Source organism: Argiope bruennichi, chromosome 7 (assembly GCF_947563725.1).
Source record: "Argiope bruennichi chromosome 7, qqArgBrue1.1, whole genome shotgun sequence".
NCBI classification, from domain to species: domain Eukaryota; kingdom Metazoa; phylum Arthropoda; class Arachnida; order Araneae; family Araneidae; genus Argiope; species Argiope bruennichi.
The window spans coordinates 80,833,743-80,860,869 of NC_079157.1; the positions used below are offsets into that span (position 1 = coordinate 80,833,743).

The following is a 27,127-nucleotide window of genomic DNA, read 5'->3' on the forward strand; positions in this document are numbered from 1 at the left end:
ATTTTCAAATAGAATTTTACATTTTGGTTCTGCTTCATATAATGTCGCATGAATCCGCGATCTTCGACGAAGCGAGTGACAACTCAACACCGTATTGAAAACAACAACTTGAAATCAAACTTGAAAAACGGAACAGCGTTGTGATCAGCAGCTGAAAAGATTCTGAACTATTTTCTTTCGGAAATGCAGTCATTTAAACTTAATGTGTATATAGAATAGCTTGTCTTGTCGTAGAAATAAATGTTATAGTTTATTTTTTCAAGAAGAGTAGTTTTTTTCAATCACTGTAAAAGAACCCGTGTACCATAAGCGAGTACACGACATATAATATCAAATTTTTCTTTTCCGAGAAATGCAATTTGGAAATATAAAAGTCGCTCTAATTGAGAAAAAAGCATTTATTCTCAAATCAAAGACTTTTGGGAGTATAAAAATATATTCTCCGCACGAGAGGTTCACCAATAGGGGCAGTTTTCTATAAATGCATGATATGGTATTTTTAAAAACTCTTTGATTAATCTCATTTTGTACAATAGTATATTGAAAGTTTACCGATATGTTTAGTTGTTTTTGACTGGAATTATATCTGAGCTAAATGATAAATTGGCATTAGGCGCCCTGTAGGTCTTTACTATACGATTTAAAGACAACTTTTCTTTATGTCACGATTGACGAACTGAATCGCATATATACAAGCAGTACTGGAGGAAAGCAATTTTGTATAGATTATTAATTTTTGATTCTAACTTTTTAGTAATCTTTTATAATATGTATATTATATCGAACCAGCTGGAGTGGTCTTTCCAAAATTTTCCAGCATACTCTCTAATAAACTTGTCATGAAAGAGAACGCCTTGCATACAATAAATACGAAATATTAACTTTTGTCATCCTTGGCGAGTTTTTTGGCGATTAATCCCTGGTATGATGTCAATAGTCTCAAAAAATCAAATTTGTATTTTAGACCCATTTTCCTCAACCGATTGAAACTAAGATTTTACATAAAACTGCATGTGTAGTCATAAAATTCCATATTAAATTTCATACATTTAAATTATTGCGTATTTTAACTAGCGCATTTACATGTTTCTGAAAGTACAGATCGACAGACAATCAACCTCTTGTTGGATTTCGATCAAAATTTGGCAGGTGTCTAAACTATAGATGTTAAATCTGTGTACCAAATCTTATCTATCTAGCACTGTCCATTTTGTGATTATCGTGTTATATTATATTCGGACAGACGGCCCTCCACTGAATCGATTTTACTTAAAATTTTATAGAAATCCTCGAATTGATTTAAAGATCGTATATCAAATATCAATTATCTAGCTCAAAGTGTTTTTTATTTATCTTTGTCACAAGCAGACTGAAGGGCATTTCCCAATAAAGTGTTTTTCGAACTCAAGGAAGCCTAAAATGTGGAGATCCGTCAAAATCTCTAAATCGAATTTCTTGATGATTACTAGACTTTCTCTATACTGCGTATGCGAGAAAATAAAAATTAAAACAAAAGTCTTGCTCAGACATCGACAAGAGGTATATACATAAATTTGCCCAAGACAATAAATTTGCTTTTAATATATTACAATATCAGAAATATTTACAATGAAATGTTTGAAACTTTGCGTTCTTAGAGATGAGATGTAATGAAAATATTTTATTTACTAACACTTTTTCGCTTTGGGGACATAATTTTTCTGCAGAAGCCAAAGCATTTTCATATATTTGGGGACCTAATTTCATGAAACTTTGCAAATGGATGTCCAATTACAATAATTACGTAAATAAACGTTTCTTCCACTTATTTTTTTGGACACCCTCCACACCTATATACGTACTTTCGATTCCCCCTATTTCAAGCGTTTATTCCATTGATAAAAAAAATTGTTCTTCCAGTTTGTGATTGCGGTGAAAACGGCGACTGCTCTTTTGACAGAAATAAAAAAAATTGTGCATGTAAAGATGGACATTCAGAAAGAAATGGAAAATGTGAAAGTGAGATTTCATTTTTGCAATTTAATGAAAATTATGCTGCAAAAGTTGAGTTTATGCGGCAAAATGAAGTTTAATTTCATTATTTTCATTCTTCTAGTTTGTGACTGTGGTAAAAATGGCTGGTGCCACTTTAATGGCGATGAAAAAGTGTGCGTATGTTTACAGGGATATTCAGAAGTAAATGGAAGATGTGAAAGTAAGAAATAAATGTTCATTTACCGATTTTTTTTACCAAGCTAGAATATAAATTGAGGAAAACAAAACGAAAGATTGATAATATGTACTGAAACAAAGTTTCATAGATTATTGTAATGTTGCACATCGTATATGCACTCTCAAACTCAAAATAGAAAGCAGCGAGAGTTGCCTCTCCAAATCTTTCACTCATACTCCCAAATAAAACTGTCATGCCAGACATCTATCGGTATCTATTTACATCTATCGGCACTGTATACAATAGATGTAAAATGTTAACTTTTGGCGCGAATTTATCATTTTTCATAACTCTATCGTGTCATCCTTGGCGAGTTATTTGGCGATTAATCCCTAGCATGCGTTAATAGCATCCAAAAATCGAATTTATGTTTTAGACATGTTTTTCTCAATCGATTAAAATAAAAAAAATTATAGAAAACTTCACTTGTAGTGACAAAATTCCATATAAAATTTGATATATTTAAATCCTTGCGTTCTTGAATTATTGAATTTACATGTTTCTGAAAGTACAGATCGACAGACAGTCAACTCGTTGTTGGATTTGATTCAAAATTTGACAGGTGTTTACAATATAGATGTTAAATCTGTATACCGAATCTTATCTATCTAGCTCTTATTATTTTGTAATTATCATGTTATTTTATATTCATGCAGTCGGACAAATGGACTTCCTATGAACAGATTACTCAAAATTCGATAGAAATCCGTAAATTTGGTATAAATACCAGATAACCGTCTATCAAATTTCAACCATCTAGCTCAAAGCGTTTTTGGGTAATCTTTATCACAGACAGAAAGACGGACATTTTCCAAAAATGTGTTTTTCGAACTCGGTGAAGCCGAAAACGTGGAGATCCGTCAAAATCTTTAGTTCCAAATTTTTTGACGATTATTATACTTTCTCTATACTAAGCATACGAAAAAGTAAAAACTGCTAGCCTTGGAGCCAAAATTGTTATTCTGAAAATGCAGATCGAGAAATAGTTAAATTATTGTTGGATTTGGCTTAAAATTTCATAGATGTTTACACTTTAGATTTCATATCTGAGCAATCGAATTTTATCTATATAGCTCACTCCGTTTTGTACTTATTTTATATTCGAATAGCCGGATAAATGGATTTCTTCTGAACCAATTTTATTCAAAATTTGATAGAAATCTACAAATTTGGTATAAAGACCATATACCAAATTTTAACCGTTCTCCTGATAGCGTTTTTGAATTATCTTTGTCACAGATAGACACAAACGGACATTTTTCAAAAATGTGTTTTTCGAGCATACGAGAGTGTTAAAAGAAAAGAAAACATTTTTACATTTTCAAAAATTTGACTTCTTTACCCAAAGGAAAAGTCTAATCTGAATCAGCAAAGAAATGGAAAACGAAAATACAATCATCTCTCTCTATATAAAAAATATTAGTTAAAATCTTTTTTTTTTATGCGAAACATTTTTTAATTCTCTATATATGTGCTACTGTTTCTCCCTAAACTTATCAAAGACTATATATTCAGACTAATAATGTTGAAATTACAATATAGTATATCGTTTGAAAATTACAAGTTAAAATTAACAAATCATAAGAATTCGTGTAATTAAAATCTCATGCGTAAGAAAATAATAGGCAAGGGCGCAGGCGTAAGAAAGATGAACTAGTGAAGAACATTTGAAACAATGGAACCAAATTTCCGGAAAAATATTCTAAAATGCATTCAAGAAAAAACAATCATGTCTACAATAACATTATTTTCTATACTCAGGTAGATGAAAATGGCTAATAAAATTATTTATTTCTATGATAACAATTATATTTTTTTGTAAAATTATAGTGAAATTTATAAGATAGATGAACCGCACAATTACATTTTAAAGAGCTCTGTGATGTTTTGAGACTGGTTTCCATTTGAAGGCTGCGGGCCGCGGTGGCCTGGTGATAAGGTCTCGGCTTCGGAACCGGAGGGTTTCACGTTCGTGACGCTATTCCACCGAAGAACCGTCGTGTAAGGGGGTCTATTGCACGTTAAATCCGTCGTGACCAAACGTCCTCCCGCTGGTGTGGTGTGGAGAGGGGGGGAGTGCCAACTCAGGTGTCGTCCTCGTCATCTGACTACGGTTCAAAATGACGAGGTCCGTCCCAAAATAGCCCTAGTGTTGCTTCAAACGAGACGTTAATATAATCAAACCAAACCAAACCAAACCAAACCAATCCATTTGAAGGCTCGTGTTTATATTAAACAGAACATGCACAAGACTATTAAACAATATGACTTTTACATCTTTGATTACGTTATATTTAAAAATAGTTTATAGACGGTGTCATGGATGTAAAGTAATATAAAAGGAAATTCATTGAAATTAAATACAGCGAATAATCCCAGTGATCCAAATGATCGTCAAAGGCTGCTAGTAGTAAATGACTTTTAAGAATATATTTAATTGTATATTAATATTATTTTAATTTATCTTTTAATATCGGTTTTTCCCTCATTAGTTTGTGATTGCGGCGAAAATGGTCATTGTTCTTTTGATGGTGGCAATAAGAAATGCGAATGTAAAAATGGATATGTTGAAAACGATGGAATATGTGAAGGTGAACTCATTAAAAGCTATTCTTTTTTTTTTTCATAATTGTGCTATAGTCATTTTTTCTCTTAAAATTCTTGATCACATTGGAAGAATCTTTTGGAATACCTACAAAGTAGTCTTGCTGATTATAGTTCCACTCGAACTAAATTTTTTGCATCAAAATGATAGAAAATAAGATAAGGTAAACATAACAAAAATAAATATTTTGATTTATTTTGGAATTCAGTAGAGTATAAGTAACGTTTTATTTACACAGAATGGTATTTTTCCAAGACACGTCTCCTTAAGAAATCTGACAAGGGATCAGTGACAATTTTTTTAAAGCATTGTTACATAGAATTTTTTATAGCTCTAAATAACTGAAATAGCATTGAAAGGTTACAATTAGAAGGAAAACTGTATATATAGTTATTAGTTCTAGAAAGATATTTTAGCAAGATTTTAAGAAAAGTGATAGCAATATTTTTAGTGTTAGGAAAAATATTATAAATTAAAAAAAATAATGAGAATCTTTAGTTTTTTTCCACATGTATATTTCTCAAACTACTTAGAATGTAATAAATTTCAAAATAAAAATTATTTTATTAAATAAATATTTTACTACCATTTGAAGTTGCTGTTAATGACTTTTTTGCTAAAAATTCTATTATTTTTTCAATTAAAAGAGCCTGTAAAACATGATTAAATGAAGCTGTTTTAAAATCTGTGGTCTTTTACAACCTCGAAAATATTTGTCTAACCTCGAAATAGATACTAATGACGTTTCCTTTGTATTTTTAACAGAATTGTCTGAAATAAGGAAACTATGGCTGGGCAGGTATAGAGTTAATGCAAACATTTCAAATATTAATTTTGGAGAATTTAATATTAGTAAATAAAACACATCATTTTCTCCAGTTGAAAATCTCACTTTTTCTGGTTTCATTTCTATCTCTTGTTTGTTATTGAAATAGTTGTCACAATAGTTTTATAATTTATGTTAAAATAAAGACAGTTTTAGAATCTACAAAGTTGGGCTTTATTTCTAGATTATATAAAAAAAATACCGAATTTTTCAGGAAAAAGCATTTTTACAACCACCTCAGATACTTTAAATTGTTAATCGGATTCGTTAATTTTTCAGGTTTGTCCAAAGAAAGGGATACCATTTTCAATTTTTGTTGAAGATAATGAGTTACTCTTAATGAGTTACTTAAATTTTGGATAGATATTAAACATTAATATCTATCCAAAATTTATACAAATATAATATATACATTAAAGTAATTAAAATTTTATGGGAATTCATACATAATTTCGAAATTCTAAAGACATTTTATTTGAAAAGTAATTTTTTATGAAAGTGTTTCAGAATTCCTGGAATATAGCACATTTAATATTTAAAAGGAAAATAAGTTCTAAAACTTTAAAATGAAATGGGATATCATTAGCAGTTTTCATCCAAATAAGTATTCTTTTTTTAAAGTTTATATGTATTCTAGAAAACTTTTTAATGAGAAGGTGTTTTTCTTATGAATTTCAAAAAGTTGATATTTCTGGAAAATGAATCCTGAATCTTTAAAAATGAATAAAATAATCTAAAAGATTAATAATGATTAATCGTTATTTGAAATCGAAAAGAAAATTTAATTATGTTTTTAAGAATGTATGTCATCTTGTTTAAATTTATAAAACATTGATAATTTTTTATTCTATTACATGCTTACTAATATTGCAATTAACCTGTAACGATGTCTGTGTAAATTTTTGAATTATATTCTGGTTTTCAGCAGCGTATCTTAAATTTTGAACAGTGATTCTTTAATGAAAATTTCAAATTAATAAACATTATTAATCCAGGATTCTAACACAGTTTACTAAAAATAGAATTATTTTCTTCTCACATTTATAAAACAATCTACATAAGATACATGGAAAATATTTTTTAATATTTTACTCTCTTTTAAAGATAAAATTTATTTAAAGCAGGAAACAATTTTTTAAAATAATTTCTGGTACATTGTGATTCGTTTGAAGCCCCTTTTAGGGAGAAAAAACGTTTTGCTTTTTAAATTCTAAGAAATTGAAAAAATTTCCAAACTGAATATTTCAATGAGTACTAGTTAAATAAATAATATTTTGCTGTTCGAAAGGTATAATGACAAATTTAAAATTTAAAAGTTTTATTGCAAATAGTAAAGAAAAATGCAATGTCTTATAAGGCTATAATATTCGAATTTGATTTTAACTTCTAGGAAATATATTTGCGACAAAAATTTTAATAGCTAACGACCATTCAAAACATAAACAGAATTCAAAATTTTAAATGAATCAGCCTTACAGCTTTAAATTATTTATAATTAAATTTCATATTTTTTTTTGCTAGTTTGTGATTGTGGTTTCAATGGCCAATGCCTTTTTATTGGTGATAAGAAGTCGTGTAAATGTAACAACGGATATTCTGAGAGATTTGGTAAATGTGAAAGTAAGTAAAACTGTTTTGACATTTTTATTTTCCTCCCATATACAAGGTGTCTCAAAAATATTTATCAAAAATTTAAAAGCGGGTAGATTTGCCCCAAATAAGGAAATTTGGTAACCGAATATGTGTTAAAAAATTTAATTTTTATAGTTCTTATCATTACCGAGCTAAAGTGGATTATACTTCATTTTTTGACCGACCTGTGTGTATATAGCTACCTTATTACTGGCCGTTATTACATTTAGTTTGTAGAAGTAGATAAAAAATGTATTTTATGATTCAATCAAAATATATTTACTTAATTAAATGAAAGATTTTAATATTTATATTTCTTTCTTATTTTTTAGTATGTGATTGTGGAGAAAATGGCCAGTGTCTCTTTGCAGGTGAAAAAAAGTCATGCAAGTGCTCAGAGGAATATTCTGAAAAGGATGGAAAATGCGAAAGTGAGATAACTGTTCCCTAATGATAAAAAAAATTAATTCTTTATTTTACTTAAAAACAGACTTCATTAGCGTTATTTCAGTTTTTCACTTACTCGCTCATATGAAATACTTGAGATATACAGTTAAAATAGAGCCAAAAAAAAGTTCAATGTGTAAGCACAATGCCTCAAAAACATCAAAAATGCTTATTTTTTTTCTCCCAGAAATCTAAGATATGTTAAATACTATTATTTTATTAAAGTGTTTTTCAAGTAGGATTTTCTAGTTTTATTTTCGTTTCTTTAACACAGGTTATTCTAAAATCTCTAATAAAAACAACTACCAAGATCAAATCTTTTATTCTACTTTTGTTTTAAAAAATAGAATTTTCTATTATTTAAAAGATACAACAATACAAAAAAATTCAATAACAGAATTCAATTAAATACATTAATACAAATAAAAGAATTAAATTAATACAATTAAAAAAATTGTGTTCATACACTTTGAAAGATAACATGCCATGTTGTCTATAAAAATTATCTATCCGTATATATAAATAAACCTGTAAATATGTTAGAATTTAGAAAACATTTTTCGTTTATCTCTTTCTGGTGTTTCTAAAATTTTAATGTAAAAAGGAAATAATTCATTATTTCAAAATAACTTAATCAAAGACTAAGTAATCAACAGGACAGCAAACAAATAAGGACCAACAAAGCTATGCCAATGAAACTAAAACATACAGTTAGTCTCCTATCTGTAATTTTTTTGCTAAATGTTCTAGAAATTTCACAACATTTTCTGACCCTCAGCGAAAATCCTTATTTTCTTAAAACATTCCGAAACCAATTAATTTTTATTATGTATTTAAAACTTTGTCAAAAGGAAATCAGATCTAAATACATTCAAAATACAGAGAGTTAGTTAGTCTGGTTTAATACCAACTTTCGTAACTTTTAGATATAAAGATATATTTCCAGTTGGGAACCTGCTTTAAATGGTATAATTAGTTATATTTTACGTTATTTTTGTCAATAAAAGCCCTGATAAAAAATTACGTTTAATATCACCTTGAACTCCCCGGTTCTCTCAATCATCTAAAGTAAAATATTTTTGATACCAATATTTAAAAAAGAAGTCTAAATTATTAATTGACTAAAGCTGATTGAGTTATAAAATTTTGAATATTTCCATTTCAAATGTCATTCAGAGAAAAATCTACCAATTTACGAGTGGCGCGTAATCGAATCTGCTGTTGACTGGAATAAAATGATAAAGTTCAAAGCTTCCTAAGTAAGTCGGATTTAGTCGCAGAAAATTGAAGTTTTCTTTTAAAAATCAAAAGGCTTGCGTATCAGGAATATTTTTCAAGTATGGGGACAAGATGAGGAATTATATAAAAATTTAGGTGTCGTAATTTTTTTTCAAAGTACATTTATTAATTAAAAAATATATATAATTCTTTTCATCATCTAGAACAATGTTCCAATTAAAAATATATGTCAAATAACTGTTTAGAAATTAGCTATTGCGGCACAATTAGAGCAAACATCTTATTGATACCATATAAAGTTAATGGAGTAGAAGAAACGTAAAATATATAGTAAAATAATTTAATATATTATTACTAAACGTAAATATAATATTATAGTAATTTATAAATAGTTATATCTTTTAGCAACTAAGCCATTTAACTCTCTGAGCTCGGCTAGAGTGCCTTAGTGATATTTTGTATTCAGAAAACTGAGTGGAATTGTTTCTTCTGTATGATCAGCTGGTTGTGAAATATATTTCACCTTTAAACAATGTGCTCGAAAACGTCCTAGTCAGGGATTTTTCGAGTAGAGAAATTTGAGAATCATAAGGTGTAAGATAAATATTTTTGAAATTTGCAGTATTACCTTCAATTCAACATAAAAAAAATGAAATTTTTAGATTAAACTTCATTTTTGTTTCAGACTGTCATTGCGGCCCACATGGCCCTTGCGCTTTCGATTATGGAGACAAAGTATGCTCCTGTAACAAAGGTTACTCGGAAAAGAATGGGAAATGTGAAAGTGAGAGTTGAATGAATTTAATGAACTTTATTTTATTTTCTTATCTTTTGTTATTGATATCACTTTTATTTTATTTCTAAGTACACAGAAAGACACTCAAAGTTATCTAGAAAAGTATATAATGTTAATAAAAAAAGAAGGAAAAAATGATGAATAGAATTTACAATACCGGACAATGTAATGCATTTCATAGACACTTGACATAAAAACATGACACATTTTCATTATCTCGTCTTAAAATTGACTTCGAATCCCCAAAACGTCAAATTGTGTTCTGGTTATCATTAATACCAATCAAACTCATATTTTAAGAGTACATTTCAGAGATGTAGTTCGTCTTTAAAGATAAAGAAAAACGACGGTTTAGAGAAATGTATCAAATTTAAGATAACCGATGTTCATTGTATCGATATAATTTTAATCGCCAAAAATTTTCTATCGTAATGTTTTATCACGAAATAAAACATTATAAATAAATATCAGCAAACGATTATTATATTTTAAATGAAAAAAAAAATCGGATTACTTTTTGAAAAAAATTAGTCAATCTTGGTGATTGAAAATATATTACATGATTTTATTTATTTTGGTTTCATTCTTTATTACAAAGTTCCAGTAATGTAATCGATTTTTTCATTCAGCCCAATGTAATAGAATTTTGAAATTCTGAGAAATTGAGTGTTTTAATGAAAATACAATAATATCATAATTTGAAGACTTGCATATCTTTTAATTGCTTGTTTTACGGATTTCACATGAAAAACTTTATTTGGTAGCGGTTTTAAGGAAGATTGATAGGAAATCTCTCCAATGGTAGGAAATATATTAAGGATTAAGAAATAAAAATATACAAATTTTGAAAGTTTATGAAAATATGTTTTTATAAGTGTAAAATAAAAAAAATAATAATTTTTTTTCTCCGATTGTAAAAGCATAAGGTATTATAAACAATATGGTAAAGTAAATAAGTCATAATGAATGTAACACAGTTATAAAACATTAATAGAAATTAAAATATGTCAAAAAATAATTGGAATTTTACAAAGGTATTAAATACAATATGGTAAAGTAAATAAGTCATAATGAATGTAACACAGTTATAAAACATTAATAGAAATTAAAATATGTCAAAAAATAATTGGAATTTTAATTCAGTGATGATGATTATTTACTTCAATACTACACATTTTTGTGCTTTTTTTTTGGTCCTCAGATTTTTTATTAAAATATTTTTTTATTTATAAGAATACTAATAAAATCATGCTTTTAAAACTTTATTATTTTAGAATGAAATCTTTAATTAATCATATTATATATAATAAATTAAATGAAATCTATAAATATAGTGAGGTAAATATTCTGAATATTAATTTAAAACAAATTTATAACATAAATTAAATAGAGAATTAAAAATATTTTCTCACTAGCATCCTAAGCTTTTTTCTATTTTTGCATTCCTCTCCATAATTTTGATAATGAAAATTATTTTCTACTTTTCATTACACAAAGTACACTTTTTTTTGCAAAAACTGTCTGTAGAAAATCCTCACATATTTATCCTTAGTTATGTAAGTTAAGCAACTTATAATAATAAGGAAGTACTTTGAGAAAATTTATATCATACTGAGGAATAATGATCTCACATTTTATTAATTTGCTTTGATTTCTACTCGATGGTATATGCATTTTTTTACCCTTATACATTTTTTTTTTATTTTATTAGTTTGTGACTGTGGTGAAAATGGCTATTGCTCATTTGAAAAAGATGAAAAAATATGTAAATGCGATTTAGGGTATGCTGAAAAGTATGGAAGATGTGAAAGTAAGAACACATTCATCAAGTAATATTAACTTTTTTACAATTACCATATTTATTATTTACTTATCATGTATATTTTTCGACCTATTAAAATTTAAAGATAATGAAGAAAATGGAAATTCTATACACCTGATGGATAGACCACTTTATAGTGCAGTGGAGCATGCATCCGTTATTGATTTTTTTTTCTTCATACTTTTTCAATTAGTCAAGAATAATTGAAAAAAAGATTCGTAAAAATTATTAGCTTATTAAATTTTCGACTCGAGGAAGAGGGTTTAGCAAAGAAATTTGGATTAAATAAATAATGTTTGTAAAGTTAGTATCATATCATAGTTCAAAATCATGGATCATTCGTCAAAAGTCGTAATTAACTATAATCGAGAATTAATTTTTAAAATTTTATTCCTACGTTTCTAATTTCATTTATATAAATGTGAAAAATAAATTCTATATCTAAATACCTCAAAAATGAATGAAATTTAATTAAAAAATTAGAGAAGGAGGCCTTTTTTAAGAAAATTCTGCCACTTTAAAGAACGCAAAGGGTGAAAATTATTAAAATGATTTTATAAAAATTTAAGAATCAATTTAAATCTTGATTGTACTTGCAAGATTGTAGCTTCATTTTCTTATAAAAAATCAACAACAAGAATTCTGCGTGTTTTATTTCTGAACTAAAATAAATTTTTAAAAATTTGTAATCGAAGTTTTTTGACTTTTTCTTATACGAAATACAGAAAAAAAACTATTGTAATCGTCAAAAAAATTCCAAATTTGGGATTTTTATAAATCTGTGCTTTTCAGACTTTCTTGAGCTCGCAATAAACATTTTTAGGATTATGTCTGTAATACGATAACTCAAAAGCTTTTGAGATAAACAAATGGCATTCCATAAGGTGATTTCCCATTCTAAATTTGTAGATTTCTGTAAAATTTTGAACGATGTCAATTCAGAGGATCCTGTCCGAATATAAATTAAAGCAATAATTCATAACACAGATTTAATATCTGTATATATGGATCAAATTTGAAACCAAATCCGTCAAAGAGTTGACTGTCTGTCACTCTTCATTTTCACTAGTATGTAAATACAATAATTCAAAATTATGTAATACAATATGTATGTAAATACAATATTCAAAACTAGTATGTAAATACAATAATTCAAAAACACAATGAATTAAACATATAAGATTTCATTATGCGATTTTGTGACTACATTTGTAGTTCTGTGGCATATTTTGTTCAATGGGTTGTAACAAAAGGCATCCAAAATCCATATTCGCACGATGGATTCAGTAATAAATCTATATCCACGTTAAAGATCTTTTTTCGCAACTATTGTACGTCAGTGCCATGCATTATCCGCAAAGCGAATAATCCATCTGCAGAAAATCTAGATTTTATTGTCTAGCAAATTTGCGAAATTTGTGATTTACATCGAATATTTCTGTGCCCAGTTAAACTAACAGCATGCAATAAAATTTTTAATAAAAATTTTGTTGCTTAGTTTTAAAATTCCTAATTACTTACATGTTAGTGATTGCGCCGAACCACAGCATTTACCAGAAGTTAATTACTTGTCATGTTACATCAGTGAATCATTTCTCTCACCGATAGAAATGAATATTTTGGGAATCGGAAATAAAATAATACGTATATATGTAAATGGAGGTAATTAAGACTCTTCAAGGCAAAATTCAATGAAATCAGAAAGTCTAAATTTTTCAAGTGTTTTCCAGCCAGGTTAAAAAATATTAGGAAATTGGCATATAAAATTACGCTGTTATTTGAAGGTACTTTTTCATGCGAGCAATTATTTTTATTTATGAAAGGAAATAAATCTTTCGGCAGATACAAAGCGCTGCAATTCATTCTGAAATAAACCACTGATGCTAAAATATCCCTCGAAGTAGGGAAAGACTGCAGCACAAAAGATATACCATATATACATATCTATAATATATAAACGAAAGGATTTTTTTTGCGTCCCTCTCTTTGTTTCAGGCTTGCCTTAAAATTAGAGCTCTTTAACCTTGTTATAAAACGCCATTGAAATATTCGCAGTGTTATTTGAAATAGTACGAAAAATTGAAATATAAAGAAGTAATTTTATCTGTTTTCAATGTTTAAACTGTCAAAATAAAAAAAAGAATTCTAAATATCAATCTTTTGTCAATATGGAAAATTGAAATACCGAATGTTAATAACTAGGAAGAATACAAAATTGAAATGGGAGGAAACTAACATTTTTTTTCTAATTTCTTCTTTTTTATTTAAATCGCAGATTGAATGACAAAATTTATTTTTTTATCAGGTATATCCGTAGTAAAAATTTGACCAAAAATATACATTCAATCTTCTCAAAATTTAAATTCAATCAATTCTCAAAATTTAAGTTCAATCAATTCTCAAAATTTAAATTCAATACATTCAATCAATTTAAACTTGCAATTCCACAAATTTAATTTCTGTATTCTATTATTTAATTTCTTATAATATATATATATATATATATATATATATATATATATATATATATATAATATTAAAATCTAATTTAAACTTAATTAAGCTTAATTCAGCCCATATCAAAGTCATTCCAAAATATTCTCTTATTTCCTGATCCCATTCCACTTTTTCTACTTAATTAATTCAACTGAAGCTTTGTAAAAATGCTTTCATCAGCGTTCCCACGCTCCGAGTGAAGGGATAAAATATTGCTGACTTAAGCAAATTCTTCTAAAAGATTCCTGTGTTTCCCTTGTCTAAATCGACATGTGTAAGAAATCCCCATCGGAATCTCATGGTATGTAAGACCAAGGATAATTAATTTTTCCCTCTATTACCTTCTTTTGCTTTTGTGTCGCGCTGTGCACGGACGTGCTGTTTGTGCCTCCCGGGATAAAAATAAAACGAAATTAAAAATTCAAAGTCTTCTTCTCTGTTTTCGGTCACGACTTTGTTTCAAAAACTATGCTCATATATATTTTTACGAAATTTCCTCACCGCCGGGTTTTTTCGATAGTGGGTGTATGGTGTGACAACACAATCACCACAGTAGAAAACAACAACGACATTTATTTACACCAAGAACACGAGTACACAAATATTTACAGTAGAGACAAACACAGGACAGCACACAGTAGCGCACTACAAACAAATAGTAATCGTCCACAGCACACAGGGCCGCCAGACAGAATCCAGCAGGAGAGGGGATCCTTGGAGTTTCGCTCTACGGTCTCTCCAACACGGCTGAACTTCTTGCTTTAGCTGTCGACCCACTACTTCTCACAACTGGCTACTACATACAGTATACGGCGCTATCTCCACAGTAGACAACAGGATTCGGCACACAGCAGTTCAGCACTCGTTCCACACAACCTTGGCACTCCGCTATCCTCTCGAAGATTCGTTATTTGTCGGCAACTCCGACTACAATTCAATTCACGACGGCGACTCTCGACGGCGATACACACCCTGCAACGTGAGAGTGCCGGCCTTTTATAGTTCCCGGGAGGCGGGGATAGAAGCTTCTAAACCAGTCAGGTGTATCTCGGTTCCTAATGGACGGATCGACAAAATTCTTGAAGTTTCGAGCATTATCCTTTTTGTCTCAAAGTCGCCAAATGGTCGCTAAGTTTTTGCCGAGCTTTGGGATCACTATATCACCATTTAAAACACTTTATCAACCAAATGAGGTTGAAAAGCAGAACGATAGCAAGTCTTTTAAAGTAAAAATAATTAAAATACAGTTTTTAAATAACTTTTTTTATTTACTTTATCTTTTTTTTTTAAATCTTTTAATTAGTTTGTGACTGTGGAGAAGGAGGGTACTGCACCTTTATAAATGGAGAGAAAACATGTGAATGTGGTACTGGATACTCAGAAAAGAATGGAAAATGCGAAAGTGAGATTTAAATTCAGAGAATACATCTAATTTATTTTTCTTGGTTTAAAACAATTTACTTTTATAATGTTTTCGGTATATTCATATATTCATCCTGAATATTAGATAATCTTATTTAACGTTCATATTTAATGTGATCTGTTTTTCATTTATTTCCTCATGCTTTAGTGCTTTGAAATTCTGTGCAAATGTGTGTTCCCATTGATACTATATTTCATTAATTTTTAAATTTATTTTTTTATTTGATCAGTAAGTTTTAAGTTTTTGCACCATAGGTTAGTCACAAGGTAACATATCTGAGAAAAAAAAACTCTACCACAACATTTAAAAATGATTATATTATCTGATTGTACTAATTATATTAGATTATGAATAATGAAAAGTCAAAACTGTAAAGTGTAATGAGTTATAAGCTTTACAACAAGAACCAATGAACTACAATAATTATCTTAACAAAGAAAATGAATAAACATTCATTAAAAATCAAAATGTGGACCTGATTAAAATTTTAGGATGAATGAACGATTAACCTTTTGAACAGCAATTTATTTTCAGTCAGCAAAACTAAATCAATGACAAGATTTATAAATGATTATATTAAGGAACTGTGAATAGTCAAAAAATCAAAACAGTAATTCGAAAGTGCTGCGAGTTGAGACCTTTACGACAAGAAACAATAAATCATAACGAATATTGTAACAAAGAAAAGGAATAAGCATTCATTAAAAATCAAAATGTGAATTTTATAAATTTTTAATATCTTTCCTTTTTTTTCAATTAACATCCTTTTCGCATCGATGCAATTATCTATTTTTTAAATTCAATTTTTAGCTGTTTATCACAGTATAATAGATTAAAGAAAATATACTATTTTAATTTTTTAAAATTATTTAAAAAAATGGAAAATACCTTTCAAATAATACATTTTAAATGTAGGAAAAGTTCTCTTTTGTAAAAGATTTTTTTATAAAATCCTATACAGACGTATGTAATGTTTTTTTCTTAATAGTGTGTGACTGCGATGACGGCGATTCGTGCTATTTTGACGGCAAAGACAAAATTTGTAAATGTCTCGTAGGGTTCTCGGGAGAAATTGGAAAGTGGGAAAGTGAGATTATAAAACTTATTAAATTGATTTTTGAAGATATCATTTTAAAATGTAAACATTATCTGATTAGTTTGGTAATTTATTTGTGTTTTTGTTTTAGTCTGAAGAATTGTCGGAAATGAATTAAAAACTTTTTGTCTCTTTAAAAAATTTTTTGAAATACTTTATATGAAATAATTTTGTTTTGCTATAGTTTACAACTTCTTTTCACAAAAACTTGAATGCTTCTTATCTTATAAATTAGTGTCTGAAATTATTTTTTTTACTTGAAATATCTTGCATTAAATTTTTTTAAAAACTCTTATCCAAAGCTGTTACCATCAAATAATATATATTCTTTCAGGATGATATCCAATGATAATTGGATGCTTCTATCGGCCTTTACTAAAATATTAAGTCAATGGAATGATTTAGGAAAATTGTTTGAAAGATCATTGATTGTTTTTAAGCTAATAAATTATTTTTTAACGTTAACGAATGATTTAGGAAAATTGTTTGAAAGATCATTGATTGTTTTTAAGCTAATAAATTTTTTTTTTAACGTTAACGAATGATTTAGGAAAATTGTTTGAAAGATCATTGATTCTTTTTAAGCTAATAAATTATTTTTTAACGTTAAAGAATGATTTAGGAAAATTGTTTGAAAGATCATTGATTGTTTTTAAGCTAATAAATTATTTTTTAACGTTAACGAATGATTTAGGAAAATTGTCTGAAAGATCATTGATTCTTTTTAAGCTAATAAATTATTTTTTAACGTTAACGAATGATTTAGGAAAATTGTTTGAAAGATCATTGATTGTTTTTAAGCTAATAAATTATTTTTTAACGTTAACGAATGATTTAGGAAAATTGTTTGAAAGATCATTGATTCTTTTTAAGCTAATAAATTATTTTTTAACGTTAATAAATAAATAATTATCAGGGGAACAAAGAGTATGATGCTCTTATATATATTTGCAAGCGAGCCTAGTTTTGGAAATAAAGCCGAGAAATTTAAGTGATAGGCTATTTATCCGTTTTAAAAAATTACGCCATTTTTTATATTATTGGTTTCCCTTAATTTTTTTGGATGCTTTATTTTTGAAAATAAATGCTTGTGAGTTTTTCACTTGTCTACACGTTTTCTATAACATTAAATTTAGGAAATGAATTTGAGAAATTTGATATAATATTCTTTATATTTAAGATATTTTCATGATTATTTCTAAATTTCTAAATTGGGCAAAAATTTACAACAATTTGATAAGAAATATTCTTTTTGGAATGTAATTTTTTTCAGGGAATTTAATATGCAATTAACGTGTTATTAATTCTCAAAATTTCTAGTAATGTATTTATTGTTTACCACCATATAGGGTTCTACACTTATAAAAACAATTTTTATTTTCAATTTTATATGGCTGAGAGTCATTTATCAGAAAATTTTACTTAAACTAAATAAATAATTATTTGAGATTTTTACTTAATGTTTGCTTTTTATAAATAGTTAATATTAATTGCTATATCGGGCATTTCTTGGGATTGAAATCCTTTTATGCACAGTAATTTTGACGAAAAACTAATTTTGTATACAATATTGTAATAAACAAAACCTTTTTCATGTTTGGTACCAAACAGAAACAAACATATGCACTGAAACAAAAGAGAAATTTTAAAAAAGATAATGATAAAGTAATATTATTGTTGCCTAATAAAAGAATATCAATAAAATCTCTTATTTCAAAATTATTCTGCATTAAATTTCCTAAAGAATTAATAACAATTAAAAGAAACGATGCGCACAAACGCACGCACGCACGCACGCACGCACACACACACACACACACACATGGGGCAACTAGTTCAAAGTGAAGGAAAATGGGAGGAGGGGAATTAAAATTTTAATTTTCTTAAATTTTCTTTCTCTTTTTTCAATTTCTTTGCGTTAAATATTAAAAAAAAGTTATTAAAATTAAGCGTATTAGTGTTTAATTAAGAATCTAAAATCTAATCGATAGCTACAGCTGTTCAGAAGTTAGGAACTGGAAAGCGATTGTCAACCCCTAATTCCGATTATTTTTAACAACTGTGATAACACATTTAATTTCGTTAAAAATCATTTTTTCATAATTAGAAAAGGTTTAATGTCCTTGTATTAAAAATTAATAGCTTGAGGAAAACTAATTAAATGAAAATAAAAGAGTAGAGATATTTATTAACAATGTAGAGTAAAAATAGCCAGCCTTGAAAATTTCAGAAGCAGTTGATACTATCGTTCTTTTGAATGTATTTGATTACATTTATTTATTTAAATGCGACCCTATTGATCATAGCAAATATTTATTTTATAATAACTACTGAGCTATGCGATATAAATAAAACATTATTTATGGTAGTTTCAATATATAGAATATTTCATTGTTTTTGACTAAGACTTGAAAGGTATTTTAAAATATTAACTGAAACCATTTGGAATCTATTTTCGCCTTTCAGCTTGTCCAGATGAATTTTTACACCATCTAGTAATTTCACGCTTTTAACTCGTTAAGAAAACTAATTTAATTTTACGATTCGAAATTTTTGTTTTTCTGTTTGTTAATATGAAAATTGTAAAATATCTTGTAAATGCAGCTTTGTGTGAAATCGTAAATAATTCATAACTGTGTGACTAAAGAAGCCATTGGACTTGATCTATCCAATATCTCCAGATGCAAAAGTAGCGGCCAGGTATAAACCCTTTGGCCCAGATCTTTAAGAAATTACTTATCCAATACTCCAACTGCCCGAGAAATATAACATTCACAATAGCTAGATTAAGAACAATAATTATAAAGGCATAAAAAATGGCCGGACAAAACAAGGCCATACATTCTTTGTAAAAACTGTCCCGAAGTCCGGATCACACCAAAATATATCTTTGAGAGTTCTGCTTGATCATATTTCCTCATTGAAAAGAGGCAGTCGATTCTCCATGGCCGAATGGTCATAGCACTAGTCTCATAATGAAGAGATTGTAAGTTCGAATCCCGCTAGAGAAAATGCGATTCACAGTTTGTGTAAATATTTAATTGCTTGATTTTATGTTTCCCTTTATTTCATGTTCCAGAAGATTCTGGACCTTTCTTTAGTTCACCAGACAAGTGTTCTGGACTTTTCTTACTGTCCTCAGAAAAGTATTCTGGAACTTTCCCTGCTAGTATAAAAGCAGAAGATTTGTCAGTCACTGTGTTCTCTGTTCAGAGTTGAGTTAATAAATTGGTTTAGCTCTACTTCTTGTGTGTGTCATTGAGTTCCACACTAAAGAACCTACGTGACAATATCATCATTGACCCATTGCAGGAAATCACGTATAGCTATGAAGCGCCGTAAGGATGTAATGTTTTGAGTCATACATTTTGAAGTATATTGGGTGTTTTTAAAATTATTTTTTGCTTTTTTCTCAATTGTTTTTACTGTTTATCCGTGAACATGACCACAACAACGAATGATAAAGACTTAAATTTATATTCAGCTCAATTCAAATTGCATATTTCTTTATACCGAAATGAAATATTTTTTTCATTCATGTTTTCTTATTTCCAGTTTGTGATTGTGGTGTGCGTGGGTGGTGCTACTTTGCCGGGGAAGAAAAAATATGCAAATGCGAAGAAGGATATGCAGAGAAGAATGGAAGATGTGAAGGTATATTGATGATTATTAATCTTTTTATTTTACAGTTTTTTACTTTTATATTGCGTATATTCAAGATTACAGTTATATCCATTTAACTGCTCGCTGCCATTTTATATCATGTTTCATTAATTATAGTTTGCAGTTGTGGGAAAAATACGGTTTGCAAATTTATATATGGAGCGAAGGCTTGCTCATGCCTTCCAGGCTACGTTTTCAATGACGATAAAGCAGAATGCGAAGGTAAGATTTTTTTATATATTTTTTTTATAAATTTCATTGGAGGGCATTTCAGATACAGGGACGAGAAACTTCAATTTTGGTGTTGGTTTCTGCCAACCTGGCAGAACAGCAATTGAGTGTGGATTTTTAATCCTAACTGATGACAGAACGTGCCTCCTTCGGGAAAGGTTGTATTCTAGTCTGTGATGGCTCTTAGGGTTTGATCATAGTTTCCGCCAATTCTGTTGCATTTTCCGGATCATTTATCAAAGTTTATGCTTTTTAGGGTTGTACAAGTATAGTTCTTTCTGGTTAGTATTTAACTCAAAATTATTAAATTGCAATTCATTTCAAGAAATAAAAATTCCATTTCCAAAAAAAAAAAAAAAATTAATGATTATAGAAAAGACAAATTTTAATTCTTCATTAATATAAATTTTCAAAATTCATAATAACGATATCTAACTAACATGATTAATATTCAAATTTTGGTTCAGATTCTACTTTTGACTACTGCACAAATGCACAAGGCGAAGATATATTTCTATAACTAAATTAAAGAACCTACATTTTGGATATTGGCTCAAAAGAAGTGAAATTCACCTTGCATTTTCCACATTTTGCCGCGATTTTGCGCTTATTCTTTCGTCTGCTGCCTCTCACTTTTCTGAGGAAAATTGCTTGTTGAAATATATTGTTTTAGTTTTTGTCTTATTCGAGCTTATCTATAGTCTGAGTTTCTCTTCTTTATGCATTTGGAAAAAGACAGAGTCGATTAAGGAAGGAGCTCTTATTACCTTATGAGAATCTACGGGGTGGTTATAATTCAACTTCCCCTATAAACAGAATCCTACAACGCAAACAGGTGAACGGATTGGAACGAAGTTTGGTATATAGACTATACATAACATGTGCTCACGGAATTTCGAAAAAAAATTTTTAGTTCCAAAATGACCTCCAGATGGCGCCTTTTCCGGAAAAAAAATTTAATTTAACACAATGAACGACCATAACGGAATATAGAAACAATATTAACATTTATTGACTAGTTTCTGATCACCTTGCCATCGAACCACATTAAGTAAAGGTAAAGGAAAAAATAACAGTACGCTGTTTGAGGAAGAAGAAGATGGGGAAAAAAACCAGTTCAGTTTGCAGAAACAAGAACAAGTTAGAGTTAAATTGCACAAGAGGAGCAGTTATTAATCGTGTCCATGACGATGTAAGGAAATGTGCTGCGTGTGACCACCCTCATTCACTTGCAAAATTTCAAGTGGATGGACAGTGTGTTCAACAGCAGATCCTAACTGATCAGTTGTGATGCTCCGCAAATGAAATGATATGCAGTTTTCAGCTTTTCCCGTTTTTTTCATTTTATTACTCATAATATTTGTTCTGAAATGTTAATATTGTTTCTGTATTCCATTTTGGTCGTTGATTGTGCTAATTTTAATGTTTTTCCGGAAAAGGTGCCCTCTCGTGGACATTTTGGAACTAAAAAGTTTTTTTGAAATTCCGTGAGCGCATCTCATGAATAGGGTATATATCAAATTTTATTGCAATCCGTTCACCCGTTTGCGTTGCAGGATGCTGTTTATAGGGAAAATTGAATTATATTCACCCTGTATGTTCTACCTCGAAACAATACTCACTCATCGGCTTATTCTAAGCTGTATTTGATCAGCTTTAAGTACCATTTACAAAAATATTCCTTATCAGATGATGTCTGTTAGGCTAATCTTTATCTTATGTGCTTATATGTTATTCCAGTATTAATTTAATTATTATAAACATTAAAGTTTCAAGATGCATTAAATGGTAAATTTGTTATTACGTTAGGCGTTGTTTGTTAAGCAAGCATCTTTGCCTTAGAAATACTGTAGTCACATACTGGAGTGATTATAATTTGGTAAATTTAAAAATTCTATTTCAAAATGAATATTTTCCACAAAACATTGAGTATATCTATTTCTATTTCTTGCATTGAATTGACAGTTCTGATAATCTGAAACTATATCAAAATTTTTCTTACAATGTTTACAATCTAATTTAGAGTTGTCAAAATATCACTTCAGTGTTACTCGATACTAAAATATCGATTAACATCGAAGTATCGAAAAAAACAAGCGGAGCATAAAGAAAATGCAAGAAGTGAGAGCAGATCTTTCCAACTAATCACCATGAATTTTGGACATGTTTCATATCAGTGGAACAAGTCACCATGTTATCTTCGAAGGAAGTTGCCGCCTGTGAGTTTAGCCTGGAAACTTTGGCTTGTTAGCCAGTTCTTCAATATAATAAAGAGATTGAAATCACTCTTCTCTAAGTCGCATTCTAGATGAAGTAGAACAAGGATATGAAGTTGTAACAAAAAATCTTGTCCAACAAGTTGATTACATGGTTATAAAGAAATAGAGCAGGCTGAAAATCCAGGCAACGAGCTGGCCGACCAGCTTGCCGAATTTATGACTCTCTGGAGAGAATGTTTAGATATTCCTACTCCATATTTTTTAGTAAAGAAAATTATAATTCTGGACTAATGAGGAATTTCAAAGAATATTAAGGCTTAACTCTATAGCCATACCTTTCGAAGAAGAGATTGAAAACTGGTCCACAGATATGAAAAATCCCTAAATTTGCACGGCTATTGTGTCGAAAAATTATGTTTGTGTTTAAATTTGACAATAAATTAATTTTGTTTTGTAGTTTTTTTTAGGGAGAGTTTGAAAAAAAAACAGATAGCTCTCATATATACATTATTTTTGAGTTCTGAACGAAAACTTGGATTATGTGTTTTATTGTATGTCAAGAGTTGGATTAGCGCCTCATTTTGAAGTTACGTAAGTGATATTTGAGAATGATTACATTTTCAATCAGTCATGATGACAAGGTACTTCAGCCAGCAATCTTATTACTGAATTTAAAAATTGCAATGGCAAGAACAGGTTCCCAAGGGATACAAGTTGAAAGAAATTTGCGTAGACGGTAATTGGTGGAATCTGTCACTGAACTCACATTCTCTGGTTCTAAGATCAAGAATTCGTTACTGAGGCTTCATTTTAACAGATGATTTTATACATTTCATGGCAATGTCTTGAGACATTTTAGAAAAATATCTCTTTGTTTGCATCATTTGAGAAATTTTATTGACTCTAAAAATGTATTCATATATTTTACAAAGTCTTAGATTAAACATAATTTAAATTGATATAACTAATAACTAACAAAAAAAAAGCTACGAAAAAGAAAAAAAAATATTACCTTAATTTTAAATTTTCTTTAAAATTGTTACATTTTTTTTATTTTTGTTGATAAATAACTCTTTAAATGCTCTTCCATGCGATATCAATCATATTGAAATTTGAGGAAGGACACATGATAACAAACAAATTGAATAACGCAACATTCTGTCTATATTTGCCTCATAAAAAATTAATCAGCAAATTGTACTTCAGCAGAATACTCTCATTTAATTTATTAAATTACAAAAAATGATATTAATTTCGTTCATTCGATATTAATTTACTTGGCCTGAAATCCTGATTATTTTCATTTTAAAAATAGACTGACAAAAAAATCAATGTTGTATTCAAATTTAAAAGATTCATCCAAAATTAAACTTATTTTCAAATTTAAAGTAGATTTGTAAAAAATAAAGGTTATTTTCAATTTCAGATTGGTCAAAATTTGAGATTATTTATTCTGATACAAAAGGATATGATATTAAAATTTATTTTGTGTCTCTAGAAGCTAGAAATATTAATGCAACAACAACAAAATATTTTTAGTTTTCAATACTAAATTCCAATTATTATTAAATTTTCATATTTTTAATTTAAAAAAAACTGATCATTTATTGAACTGTGGGAAAACGTATTTAAAGATAAAATAATTTTTAATGACACCCATATAAAGTTATTTAGAACATAGTAAGGACTATATTTTTTCTGGTAATGTAAAATTTTAGAAAAAATTTCAAAATAAATTTTTTACGATTGCGTGTAAAAATATGAATTTCTGAAATTAAAGTAGATTCATCATTATCTTTTAAATATTTTTGTACTCTAATAAACTTTCAGTTATTTAATATAAATGAAGAATGCTAAAATTAGATAAGTGAAATCTTTGGTTAAAGAGGAAGGAAACATCTTTTTTGAGTTAAAATAAGCCCCGTTAAACAATATGTTTCATAATATACCGCATTTACAATATTTACATCAACAATATTTTGTACTGAAAGGAAAGAGTTGAATTTTAAACGCCTAAGCCGCAACTTAGAAAACATATGACATATGTTTTTGTAAAACTTTACTTGCTTGATATTTGATTTATTATAGCAATGAATTTCAGAATGTGATTGTGGAGATCATGGAACTTGCACGTTTCTGGAAGGTAAGAAAACATGTACATGTGAAGAAACTTTCAAGGAAGACTTGGGGAAGTGCAAAGGTAGGAGAATTTTTTTTTGTTTTATTCCCATATAAAATATTGGTAAAAATCTATCATCTTCATTTGGTTTCAAAGTGAGGCAAAAACACGAATAATTAAAAAAATTTATAATACGGTAGTAAGTTTAATAATGGGTTTATAAAAAGGACAAAATCAAAATTAATTGTTTGCTTTTTTTATTAGTATTTGCACTTATCAATTGCTGTAACAAAAATAATATGAGAATTGATTATCTTATTTTATCCACTAAACTTCATAATAAGACCGGGATAGCCTGGTTGGTTGGGCGTTGGATTCGCATCCCTTAGGTTGCGAGTTCGAACCCCGCCGGCTGAAGACTCTCCGTGTGCGTGGTGGCTGACGCGCGTATTAATATGTCCCCAAGTCCTCCATGGCGAGAGTAATACCACTGGGGGTACTAGATCAGGGGTGATCATTCTCTGATTCAGATCGAAATTGCGATCTGTGGATGAGTGAATGAAGTCCGCTCCGTAAAAAAGGGTTGTGACGTGTCTGTAGCTAAGTCGTTCTCTTGGCGCTAGATGGCGCTACTGAAAAAACAAGAGACGTACCCTTGGCTTAAACCACAAATGACTTCTTAAAGTCAGTGGGCTTGTCTAGACAAGAGCCATTAGAAACAACAACAAACTTCATAATTCTCAAAAAATTAAAATCACATAATGTTATTATTATACGCAATGATACAAAACTCAATAATATGCCAATATTACTTTAAAACTATATAAAGGATAGTTTTAAAATGAAGAGACAAACATGAAAGCTAGCACTGATAATTAAAACAATTTTTTTATATATAGAAAAGTATCAGGGGAAAAAACTCGATGAGACACAAATACAAGAAATAGATAGATATTACCTAAATTGTCGATGTACAGTATCTTTGGGAAACCTTTTAATTTTGATTTCCTTTTAATAATGTACGAAGTTACACACAAAACTTTTATATTAATAAATAAGGATATTGAATAAAGAATACTGTTGTCAGCTCTACAGCTGGCCTAAAATGTAGTTTATTAACTTAGGAGTAGGTTAAACATGCTGGGATAAAAAGAACATATGCTTTACAAAAGAATGTGGATCCGGAAACGCAAATGTCGACATGTAGGGAATTCTTGTTTGGACTAGAAAAAGAACACAGTAATATTTAATAAAACAAACAAAAAAGCAATAGCACAATAACAACGTGTGAAGCGTGCGTAGCATTTTACAAGTTTTTTGAACATATTTTATTTTGCTGTTTATTTTGCATTCTACTTGATATTGTATCTCTCATGTTGTATATGATTCAAGTAATTGATTTGCTTTCGTATGCGTGTCTTACACTTGAAATTTGTTAAAAAGTTTTGAAAACATCCTCCATAATGTTCATTACTTGTATACTATACTCTTGATATTTAGGCGATTGGAAGGAGAGTAGCTTACTTTTGATTGTATTATATTTTGCATTAATATGCCAAATTTATCGAAATTGTAATAGGAGTGTTTATCCACTGTTTCCCCGAAGTAATCAAAGTAAAACAAGTGTTCTAAAATGTTGCTTTAAGTCATTATTTATTTGATGTGCATGAAGTTTGTAAATGCCACCCAACATCTTTCATGACTATAATAATTTTGATGCTATTTTTAACAAATTATAATTTAAAAGTTATTTTTATATTAACAACGGTCCAAAAAATTAAGCTTTTCAGAAAAATCTCATTACTTAAATCTTTTGTTATTTTTTTCTATTATTTTAGTAATTCATTCATATTTGGATGTATACTTAAAATAATTACATGTTGCATTAATTATTTTAGTAATTATTTAGAAAATTATTCCATCAACACTGCCTTAGTTAATATGAATTTATATTCTAATACAATGCATTTGCAAAATGCTGGAAATGTATCCTTTTAATTTTAGAATGCGACTGTGGAAAAATGGGTTATTGTTATTTCAAAAACCATAGCAAGACATGCGACTGTAAGGCACATTCCGTGGAATATAAAGAAACCTGCATAGGTAGGATAAACGAGTTTTCTTTTTAAATTTCTAATGAGTTGCATAAATTGTTTACAATTTATTTTAGATTTTCTCAAAAGATGAATGGCGTTAAAAATATATGTGATCGGAACTTATTAAAATAAAGAAATCAAAAATCTTCCAAGCATTTTTAAAGGAATAATCATTTATAAATTATTAAAAAAATTCAATTTTCAA

The 27,127-nt window shown here is 28.6% G+C and overlaps 1 protein-coding gene across 4 annotated transcripts in view; it reads left to right on the forward strand.

The window, feature by feature from the left end:
• Nucleotides 1-27,127, forward strand: part of LOC129976291 (neurogenic locus notch homolog protein 1-like) — a 92,631-nt gene that overhangs the window by 26,990 nt on the left and 38,514 nt on the right. The window contains exons 15-26 of one of the 4 annotated variants that reach the window (XM_056089779.1): nt 1,900-1,998; nt 2,096-2,194; nt 4,705-4,803; nt 7,165-7,263; nt 7,608-7,706; nt 9,647-9,745; nt 11,469-11,567; nt 15,379-15,477; nt 20,150-20,248; nt 20,375-20,479; nt 24,809-24,907; nt 26,831-26,929. In XM_056089779.1, coding sequence (XP_055945754.1) covers nt 1,900-1,998; nt 2,096-2,194; nt 4,705-4,803; nt 7,165-7,263; nt 7,608-7,706; nt 9,647-9,745; nt 11,469-11,567; nt 15,379-15,477; nt 20,150-20,248; nt 20,375-20,479; nt 24,809-24,907; nt 26,831-26,929 — 1,194 coding nt within the window. The remainder of the gene's footprint in view (nt 1-1,899; nt 1,999-2,095; nt 2,195-4,704; nt 4,804-7,164; nt 7,264-7,607; nt 7,707-9,646; nt 9,746-11,468; nt 11,568-15,378; nt 15,478-20,149; nt 20,249-20,374; nt 20,480-24,808; nt 24,908-26,830; nt 26,930-27,127) is intronic. The other 3 variants (XM_056089780.1, XM_056089781.1, XM_056089782.1) reach the window with 3 other exon arrangements.